General features: G+C 34.6%; 1 protein-coding gene across 23 annotated transcripts in view; it reads right to left on the minus strand.

Annotated features, from left to right (window-relative positions):
- The window catches only part of SOX6 (SRY-box transcription factor 6), a 686491-nt gene that overhangs the window by 363502 nt on the left and 311206 nt on the right, over positions 1-11783 (minus strand). For 2 of the 23 annotated variants that reach the window (XM_082747268.1, XM_082747269.1), the window contains exon 2: positions 10565-10642. The exons of 20 other annotated variants lie outside the window; for them this stretch is intronic. In XM_082747268.1, the coding sequence (XP_082603394.1) occupies positions 10565-10590 (26 nt within the window). In that variant the 5' untranslated portion in view covers positions 10591-10642. The remainder of the gene's footprint in view (positions 1-10564; positions 10643-11783) is intronic. One more of the 23 variants, XM_082747255.1, reaches the window with a different exon arrangement.

The raw sequence follows: 11783 nt of genomic DNA on the forward strand, positions 1-11783 counted from the left end.
GATTTCGTACCATTTTTTAAAAAATGCACAAATCAGTTAACATAGGAAACCACATGAGCATTTTTCAAATTAGCAAATCATTAACTTGCTAGTACTGTTTCTACAGACAAATAAATACTGATTAAAGGGTCTAGAAATCTGAGATTAACAGTTAAATTTACAAATCTGTCACATGCTTTCATGAATATTGCAGTGAAGGAAATATCAAGTGCAAAGAAAAATAATTAAGTTAATTCCAATTTAAACAGTAGTTTTTATGTAGCAGCCCATGTTTCACATAGGATTTAACAGCTAATGCTAAATTTCTCACAATTAATGAGGGGGCTCAGATTTAGTATCCTACAGTGAAAAAAATTAATATAAGATCAGCTAATCTAATTATGCACAGTTCTAAATAAAAGTATTACAGGCTTTTGAAGTGCTTTGAAACATATTAAAATGCTGATACCTACTTATAATAATCATTCTACAAATAATAAAATTTCATCTCCTAGACTCAATACTAGAAAGTAAAATGGGGAAAAGGAAGTGTAGGAGAATGTCTATATTTTCTTTGAGAAGAAAGAAATGAAATGTCCTAAAGAGTACTATATCAAAGAATCAGTAAGTATATTCTTGACTAATTTCTATCAAAATTAGCACGTGGAAAAATGCATACACACATAAGGAAAATAACACCAAAAAACACCAATGATGTTTTTCATTGTACAGGGATCACTGCAAATACTGCAGTGAAGCCAGGCAAATTATAACTGGTCTGCAAGTTTATCCAGAATTTACCATAAACAACAAGAGTGTTTTCATGGTTCAGATAATGACAGTACCAATAATGTAATCATTCACATTGCAAACAAAAGAATGAATTTACTGCTGCCTTTTAAAACAGTTAAATACAATTGAAAGTCATAAGCCAAAACTCAGACTGACTTTAGCTCCCCAACAAACATCCTCTATTATAAAGTGACTTGGCTCCTTCCAATAGTAATGTCTGTGATGGTTGCTTTAGTATAAATTAATCATGACACAAAACCCAAAATGAAAAGTCTCTTAAGAATAATTTCAAGTATAAACTGCACCAATGAACAATAGTGTGCAATCCTAATTAAACACAACCATGCAGCTGTAAAAATAGACTAAATCTGTCCAAAGCAGAGTTGAGTTTAAAGGCTGGTTTGTTAGAGTGTTTTCTTAAGGAAGGCTGGGCCCTCAGTCTTAATCAGCCAATAAATTATTTCCTGCAATTACATTAAATAGAAAATTATCTTCAAATGGGGAGTGTTAATTGAAAATCAAAATTCAGAGGGAAGTTTAGAAATTACACGCTGAATACAATTAGTGAGGAAAGGCTTCACCTCTACTTCATCAACAGTCTTCTGGTGATTCCTCCAGTGACCATTCAGGAAAGCTACCTATTTACAACATCACACAATTTGTCTTTTATTTTGCACCTACAAATACAAATGTCTATCAAGGTTGCAGATGAAAGATAGGCTGCCAAAAAAAAAAAAAAAGGCAATATGAAATTTGACTGTTCATCCCCAGTTCACACCATCGCTCTGGGACAAGGAGAGGGGGGAATGTAGGGCAATAATGGTTAACAACCAAGGAAGGCACATTCAACTTCAAAATCCCTCCCTTTACCTAAGGAACCAATATTTTTGTTCCAAGAAGCATACTTTACTTATCATATTTTATTTAATTTCTTGAGTTTACTACAGTTCTCAACATGTTGCTAGCAGAGAAAAAGGTGATTGTGCAGTATTGTTCTACTGCAGGCATTTCCTTTTGATAAAATTGTTGGGCTTCTTTCAGGTTGGTTTTTAATTGTTGGTTTTGTTGTAGTTTGGTAGTTTTGTTGTATTTTTAAAAGGAAAATGTGTACAAATTCTTTTTAAAGCAAAGTTTATTAAGTCAGTCTTAAATTTTCTGATTATTAGACTCAATTTACTGATTACTTTTTACACAGTTATTTTATTAAAGAATCCTGGAACTTACTGATTACATCCTCATTTATTTCTTTACTTTAGCTTCCCTTTTTAAAAACATTTTACTAGATCAACTATACTATTCTGGAAGCTGCAAAGATACTTGACTTTTGGTAATGCCTTCACTATAACCACTGCACCATGGCTACCCCCCTTAGAAACTCATAAATCAAATATACACTTGATGTTAATGTTTTAAAAATGTCACCTGGGATGCTCAATTTTATTTTTAATGCTTATTTAGTAATTCTTCATTACAAAAAATTTCATCTCCTATGTATTAGAACTGTATCTTACTTTAGCTGCTGTCATAAAAAAATTCTTGCAAAAGAATCCAAATCCTTGTGAAAATGGTCAATTTCTATGTGACTTTACTTTGTTTTATTTTTGCACTATTATAACTTAAAAATCATTCAAATGAATTGTTTTTTTAATTTGTATTAAAAAAAAAATCTCCCTAGTTATACCCCCTGAAAACAGGGGTTTATAATGGAAGTGCTGACACAACCCTAACTAAAGCAGCGCAAATGTTGCCGCTATAATACACAAAATCAAGTTCTATTATTCTAAACTATCCTCGCTCATGGGATTTTTCTTTACTGTGCTCCCAGCCAAACTGCTGAAGCATGAAAAATTTAAATGCAATCAAATGCGCCCAATTCTACTTTACTAGAACAAGTGTCTACAGTGGTACAATCTTAAAAGGAGATGCAACAGATTTGTTTGGTGTTTTTTTTAACTGTTTATTTATAATACAGTGCATTGGAGATAAAATAAAAGAGGAAATTACACTCACATGGTACTAGTGTATTGACTACACAGAGTACATTATAATCAGAGAGAAAAACTACATTGTCAACTTATCACATTGGTTAAACAAGATGGTTTTCTGGGGCATAGCTATTATCAAGTAAAACCTCCAAAGAGAATTACATATCTTTGGGACACATGAAACTAAATTCCCATCATGTGTTCCCCGAGCTTGAAATGTCTCTGCCCAGAAGATCAAGTGAATTCCCAGGATGCCAGGCCATTGGGAAGAACTTCAGGGCTTAGGACTTTTGGGAATGAGATTGTTGGAAATAAAGTCTCTAGTAATGGATAATGTTTTCTAGGAAGTCAGTAGGAGTATCTCTAGAAAGATGATAATTGTTTTACTTCAAACCCAAAACCCCACCACAAAATCTGAATGTTCAGGCTATTACAAACTTATTTAGACAGGAAATTTACTTTATGTTCTTTAACAAGAAACTAAGGTTAGGGGGTCCAAGACTTTATAAAATGGTAAGGATATGGACATCTATACATTAAGCCATCTAGCTCAGAAAATCAAGTTTTCTAGAATTTTAAACCAGCTCGAGCTGTTCTTGTTATTTTTAAGAAATAATTATTTGTATATGTTTATATGTTTAAAGGTTAGGATTATTTTAAAACAACTTTCTCTTAAGGCATTACCACTTGAAATGACCTTTTTTTTTTTTTTTTTTAAACTATTGCCTGGGAAGAATCCATTTCAAACTATCCTTCAGGATTTACATAGGTATCAAAAAGAGTCACTGAATTTATTGGAACAATATTTTTAACTTGATATTTAAAAATGCTTCCTTACTTCTCAGATAATTATCAAATGGCATTCACTTGTTAGGTGTATTACATTTATTCCAAAGAAGCTCAGTTTTTAACGTAAAGCAATATTTAATAGTTGGTTTACCTAAAGAAAAAATTAAACATTCAGGCCAATATTCACAATTTGTTTTTGCAACTCAGCCCCAGGCTACCAAGGTAGACTTATTTTTGTCAGATAATTCACTGTTAATTTAATACTGCAATTGATCTGATACTAAGAAATAAACAACTAATTTTCCAAAAATATAACACAGTGCCTCTCATTTTAAGCAGCATGAGTAACAGATATGTTCAGCTGCCAAAATGCACAATACTTAGGAACCCCTACAAAAGATGCCAGTCCACCCAGCCTAGGGCAAAGAACGATTTTCTTTTTTCCTGTACCTCTAATCCCCTTGTTTAAGAATTGAGGGGTGGAGAAGGGTCCCAATTCCAGATATTAAAATGAAGACATCCCTCTCAAAACTTTTCCTGCTTCATTAGGGTAGAGTCTGAGAGTGGCTGTTGATTCTTTGTGTTGTTTTATCCAGCATTACCTCCTCTCCCTAACTTCTCCCCCTCCCCAAACTTCCTTCAGCTTCAGGTTTTTGCTCTCTTTTTCATCTGTTTAATAAGTAACTGAGAAAATTCTGTGGGAAAAAAAAGGTAACTTCTTTCAGAGCTACCTTTGAGAGTTATAAACCTATCTTTTAAAGTTTGTAGTGGTTCTTTCAGAACACACATGGTAACATATACAGACAATATCTGTTAGAAGAAAATTCATTGATTTATCTGTTAGATCAAGAGAGATGAAGCAAATGAAATATGCTTGAGGCCCTTGAAGTATGTTGAAGAAGGGGCTTAAATTAATGGATTCTGACTTATCTAAGGCTTCTAATTATTCACACCAAAGCACCAAAATTCTCTCCTAAGGCCTTCTGAGGTTCTTACAAAACAGGGACTACCTGGAACAGATTCTTCTCAAGTCATCAAAGTTTGTGTTTCTAGAGTTTATATTTAGCTGACAATATTGCTGTCACTTTATATAGCTTAAGACTGTTCTTTGGACTAGAGCTCATATGTCTTGGAATGCTTTGAGTCATGAATTGTTTCTCCTGATAATGTTACATCACGTAACCACCTCTGTCTAATTGGTTGGTATCTGCTGGAAGAGGCAGGCAACCAGCCTAAAGACTAGCCTGTCTGCCTGGTTGTCTATGGAAAACCTGCAATTGTTACATGTGTCTCTGAATATCCAGTTCTTCTGGAGATCAAAACAACTTGACTTCACAACCTCTATCTATACTTCTGCTTATAGTAATAACAAATTTTTCTCACAGTGTTTTTAACCAGTAACTTTTTGGGATCTTTCTTTTGGAAAGGCAGGCCCAGAATTTATAAATAAAATCAGTCACTTAACAATAAGAGCAAAATTATACAATGGCTACTATAAATATACACTAACTTAGGGGATTTTAATCAAGCACAATGACTTTATAGCCCAGCCGAAAGACCTCTATGTGGCTTGAATGAAAACTGTCTACAATAGGAGCAGAATGAGTTTATTTATATATGATTACTTTGAATCTCCTCCTCACATGAAATGAGAACCATAATTTTTAAACTGAAAACCAAACGTGTCTTCATCAGTTTAAAACCTATCCACTAGTCTGGTGCCTCGGTGGCTCAGCGGGTTAAAGCCTCTGCCTTTGGTTCAGGTCATGATCCCAGGTTCCTGGGATCGAGGCCCGATTCCAGGCTCTCTGCTCAGCAGGGAGCCTGCTTCCCTCTCTCTCTCTTTGCCTACTTGTGATCTCTGTCTGTCAAACGAATAAATAAAATCTTAAATAAATATAAAATAAAAAAAACCTATCCACTAGTCTAGAAGCCCAATTACAAGATATCTTACCCACCTATTGATAAAAATCATAATCCAGAAAAGTAACTTCTCAGATTGAAAGGGCAAGAAGCTGTCACTGTCATTGATTTTCCATTCTTACCTCTATTTTCACTTTTTAGTATTGACAGAAAAAAAGAGAAATACGAAAACTGATGTTGGTAGATCGTTTCAAAAAATGAAGGCTCGCGTGTGATGACCATGAACAAAACTATACAATGAAGTTAATCTTTGAGGCCTTCCTTCAGCTAAATAAAGCAATCCAGCAATTCCTCTCTTCCATGTAAATGAAAATAAGGTACAAATTTCAGGTTCCTATCAAATAAGAGGAGGAGGAATGGGGAGGGGTAAGGGCAAGGCAAGGAAGGGGAGGTGATAAAAGAGGGGTGAAGGGGAAAGGGGAGGAGAGAAACAACCATGGCTTTGCAGTTCATTTTCAGTTTGTCTACTTAATGAAAACCTCATTGTACAACCCTGAAAACCATTTCCAGCAGGCAAAGTATTTCTGATTCAGCGGAGGTTACACAAGCATCAAAGCAGTTAAATATAGGTGCCAAGCTGCATTGCCAGGAGCTCTTAGTACTGTGAGTTAGTGTTACCTGACAGCTTAGTGAATATAAAATTACTTGTTTCTCCAATTGAAGACAATCAAATTGTCACCTTCCATTGTAATAATGCACAACTAGTGATCAGCAAAGTGCAAACATAATTACCATGAAGAAAACAAAAAATCAAATCTAAATCTCTCTACAGAGTAAACACATCTATCTGGCTTCCCCCAAAAAGGAGTGCATTTTAATACTGAAGGCTATGATGCAATCTTTGTTATTTAACAATAAGATTTATCAGTCTTACATTACATTAAAATGAAAAACAACATGAAAAACCAATTCAGAAAAAGTGAATAAAAATACCATAAGAGCACTGCAACTTTCCTGAGTACAAGGCCTACAAATTATATCACGGCCATTTGGGCTAATAATGTTAAGTGTATGTCAACAGCACGTCCATTTTAAAAAGCCATGCTTTAAGAGATTTCCTTCCAGGCCAGAAACATTTCTGAAGGTTGGGGGAAAAAAAAGGGGGGGGGGGATCCAACCTCAAAAGCTTTTGTCTTAATTTCTCCTTAAAAAAAAAAAGTTTCATTTTTGTCTTCTAAAGTGGCCTGTATTTTCCAGGTTGAAAATCCACCTAACGAATTGATTTAGTATCTCTATCGAAGTTTAGAGAAAAGACCAAGCATAGGGCACAAGTCTACAACTATTATTGAGACATTCGGTATCTGGAATCCTTCTCCAAATTTGGTGGCCGGATTGGCCCACTATGAAAGTGATTTCAGTAACTCAAAACTGGGTTAGTACTAAAGCACTGAAAATTTGACATGGTTCTCCTATACCCTGAAGATTCCGAAGACATAAATATAGATGTTGCTCCAAACAAACTGCTTTTTTAAAAGCTCTTTTCGTAAAGTGATTTTATATCTAACTCAAGATTTAAAACATTCAGATTTACATCATTCCTACCAGTATGAAAAGAACTATGTTTCCCATTCTGAAAACACTCCACACATAGGGGTTTTCTTCTTTCATCAATAATGTCCTCCTTTTAACAGAGATATATAATCACTTCAGCAATTGCCAGATATTCCATTTTTACCTGATAATTCTTTTCTAAATGTCATTTTTAATCCTCCAACACACACACACACACACACACAACCCCAGGCCAGCTGAGGAAGAGGGAGAAGCACTGCACCAGAGTGCAAGTAGAATGAATCAGGGACCATCAACAACCCAAGATTCCCTGAGCTTGAATCTTACCATGTACATTTAGACATTTCATCCTTTATAAATCCAAAATGGCGAATCAATCTTATTCTTCATTCATACTCCACCATTACCCCATTTTATAAGGGAAGAGTGGAGAAAAGTCTGAGATGAAGACCCTGGATTGACTCTATGGCTAAATCAGAAACAGAATAAGGATGAGAGAAAAAAAGGAAAACAAAAATCCAATCTCTAGTTACAAACTTAGTTGCAATTTGAGATAAATTTCACATCATTAAAAGAAGTCTGGATTTGAGAAATAAGACTGTTTCAGGAAAAGATCTTTTTCCTTGATCTTGCCCACTTTCAAAATATAGAATAAAGACTTCCTCCCCACCACCCCAGCTCAAGAAACCCTACTTATAAGTTTAACAAAACAAAAACCACCCAGCACGGGGGATGTGCTCAATGTTTTTTGAACTTAAGTGATGAGTAACTTAACACATTCCTAAATTATGCTCCTGCAGAATACTCCATACAATACAGTGATAATTAAAAAGGATCAAAAGTGAAAGAAAAAAAAAACCCGTTGTCATAGAATGTCTTCTAGTCCTAGGGAGATAAATGCATGCAAAGATATTATCATAAGCTTATACTCAGTGGAAGAAAAAGAGAAAATATTAAAAGGGGTTTTTTTTACTTAAAAAGGAAGCTTATTCTATATATCCCATGAGATTAGAGATCATGTCCTTCTTGTTCTTTACTGGGTCATCGGTGCCCCACACAATACACACACACTATAAATAAGCAATATTGTCTACATATTGTCTAACCTTGGCAAGAAAGAGAAAGGGAAAATCAGAGAGAGAGAGATGACTAAACAGCTTACTTTTCAAACTTAAGGTGAATATATAATCACAGAAAATACCACTCACGTTAATGCTGCCAACCTAAACATTACTCTTCCTCTATGCTCTTTTTGTCAAACATCTCATTCCTTAATATTTAAATCATATAATTTTTATATTTATATACCCAACACTGAGCGCTCTCTCATCTTCCTGAAATACAACAGTCCTCAAATGACTGCTAGACATTTATACCAAGATGTACTCTGCTATGTCATATTCAACAAACTTAAAATTAGTTTCATCATTATTTTCTTCAACACCCTTCCTCATTCATTCACACCCAGAAAAGCATCATTCTTGGAATCATCCAAATTCAAAACATGACACTGCATCTGTCTCCTTTTATTCTTGTTCCTCACTGCCAGCCTGTCATTAAGCTCCAACAATTCTTCTTTAATAAAATTTCTTCTTCTCACACCTTCTTACCATGCTCATAATCACCTGACAAAGGCTTTATTACACTTCATATCTAGACTCTTACAGTGGACTCTAAACTGTTTTCCCTAATTTCATTTTCTCCCCCTCCAAATCAATCTTACTGCAACTTCCTTCATCAAATCACTCTTTTGATCAAGAAACATCGGTGGCTTTCCCCTGAAGACAGAAAAAAAGTCCAAACTCCTGACTCTGGCATTCAAGGCCCTCTATTCAAATCCAACCAATCTTTCAAAATTTATCTTCTAGTATTCTAACTTTAACCTTCTATTCTAACTAGACTGATAGACTCAAGCTTCGCTTATTGCTGTCCCCCAACCCTGGCCTTTGCTCTGTGTGCCCCCCTATTTCCCTCACCCTCCTTTCTTATCACCAGGAAGCCAACTGAAACTATTTCAAGTAACTATGATCCACCCCTTTTCTAATCACTCCTAATAAGTACTCTAAAATTTGTTTTTATGTCACTCATTCCACACTTAATGCATACTTTTTTAAATTTAATTTTTTTTCAGTGCTCCAAATTTCATTGTTTATGCACCACACCGAGTGCTCCATGTAATATGTGCCCTCCATAATATCCACCACCAGGCTCACCCAAACCCCCCCATCACCTCCCCCTCAAAACCCTCAGTTTGTTTCTCAGAGTCCATAGCATGCATACTAATTTACTTAACCTTTTTATAAAAAAGTATAATATCAATGTATATCTTAAAAGTAATCCCAACCAGATTACAAACCATTCAAGGGCAGGAAAAAAAAATCCTGGCTTCTCTGTAGTCCCACAAGTACCTAGTACAAAATTTTCCATAAAGAAAACACTTTTTTTGCCCAACTACTCAAATATTATTAAATGAATAGGCAGAAATAAAATTGGAGTATTATATTTACCCAGAGGATTTAAAGTAAAGCCCCTAGATTTCTATACCTAACTTGGATTTCCAGGGTTATCTCGTCTTCCCCCACCCCTAGCCAGTAAAATTCATTTCATACCTTAAAAGTTCTATATATTCAATGGCAAATGGAAAGGCCCCCACCCCCAAATCATCAGTCTATGCTGTTAAAAACATTGGAAAGTTAGATAGATGGACAGATGGACAGATGGATGGATGGATGTTGGAGAGATAGCTGAAAAGATGCATGAATGTATTTACTAGATTTTTAGAAAGTACTGGTCACTGCAATGAGTACTGCTACATGTATTATCTCATTTAGTTCTCAGAACAGTTCTAGGATTTAGATAATGTCATTGTCCTTGTTTTACAATAAGGAAACCAAGGCACAAAAATGTTCATTTTTTTTAAAATTAAAATTTGCTAAAGTCACACCTTGTGAAAACAAAAAGCAGAAATTGAACCCAAGTGGTCTAACTCCAGGGCAGGTGTTACTAGAATTAAAGGTAACTAACAGTAATTCTAAATTAAATAAATTATTAACTATTTTCAATTATCATCTGAATTTTTCTTTACTAATATATATACACTTCCTCTAGAATTTTATTTTTTCAATATTCCATTTAAATATTCTGGATATATATTTAATCCAAGCTTAGTCAAAGGATTTGCTAAGGTTTCTAAGGTTGGAGGTGTTTAATTATTGGTTAGAAACTATTAAACACACACACACACACACACACACAGAAAAAGAGAGAAAAAAGGAGAACTGCCAACCCTGTAACCAATGCATTTGTCTCTCATTCTAAACAGCTTGACAACAAAATTAGTTATGGAAATAGTTAAAGGTATTGTCACAGAAAGCTGAGAGGTTCACTATAGTTTTATATGACAAAATTTTCTAATAAATATTTATTTGTTGTTAACTATCCATGCTTTCCCTAGCATGCTTTTATTTGTTAGTCTAGATGGTCAACATTTAACTATATTATTACACAGACAATTGTGAGATAAAATAAGGATGTCAGTGCCCATTCATTTCAAGGTCTAGAGAAATGTGAGATCCAATTCCTACCTTCCACCTCTTACCAGAAAGGCCATACCAGAAGCAACAAATACAACCGCAGCTAATTACAAAGGTGTTGAGGACAGCCTTGAGAAAAAATGAGATGAGGTACTTGAGCACTATATATTTAACACACGGCCCATCTAGAGTTCATTTCAGGGAATACCAAGTCATTTAGTTTTTTAAAAATCTGACTTCTATACAACATTATAGGTACCCTAACTTCTGGGGGAATGAAATAGAAAAAAAAAATCATACACAAGGACTTGCATTTTTATAAATTATAATTGAGTGTGAAAGCTGAGGCAAGGTTTTCACCACTAACCCAAATATCCACATTTTTTTATATATACCAATAGTCTAGTTTCACAAGTAACTAAATTGCAGCTATCATGCATTCCTCCTTCCCTACTTCACCATTCCTCCCTTCCTTATAGCTATTTGCTGTAAGTTTCTGACTTGCATTTGCTGGTAACATCTTATCACAAACAGCTCCAGGAGAACCTGAGAATCCAATTTTTCCAAATTACTTGAGGATACCTTTATATACAAGTATGATGACTGCTGTCTTGCATACTAAGGGATTCTTTACCAAGTACCTAACGCACACCTATCAAGCCATAGAACTTCTAGCTTTTTTTCAAGCTTTGTTATGGGAAAGAATCTCACATTGTTATCCAGTTCTAACTTTTCTTCTCACATATGCACCCCTTCACAGTTTCCCCAAATTGAAAGACTTACACATTTATCATGCCTAATCTATTAAATTTTTTTATTTCTTCAAACGTAAATCTTTGATGTGCATGCATGGTGCCTAGAAACTGAAAAATGCTGACCTGTACCCCTGAAACTGCTACCAGTTTTAACAGAATCTATAGCCATAAGAAGAGTACGGTGTAGCTGAAGGATTAGAGATTTAAATCTCAGACCTCTCATTTACTACTTCTGTGAACTTGAGAAGTTACCTAACTCTCTTGAGCTTCCACACCTCCATCTGTCAACTTAGAGATAACTCATCTTCCTTGAAGGGTTGTGAAGATTAAATTAATATATGTGTAAGTACTTAGTATTTGGTAGATATTAAACAAATGTAAATTCCTTTAAGTAAAACTTCACAGAAAAATAGTTTGACTCAAACAAACAAACAAAAAAAAATCCTGAAAGAAAGAGATTCTGAATTTCTACAAGTATAAATAAAAGTTCCATGGGATAGTCTTCCGATGGCAAT

This window comes from Mustela nivalis (assembly GCF_964662115.1).
Source record: "Mustela nivalis genome assembly, chromosome: 9".
Taxonomy (NCBI): Eukaryota; Metazoa; Chordata; class Mammalia; order Carnivora; family Mustelidae; genus Mustela; species Mustela nivalis.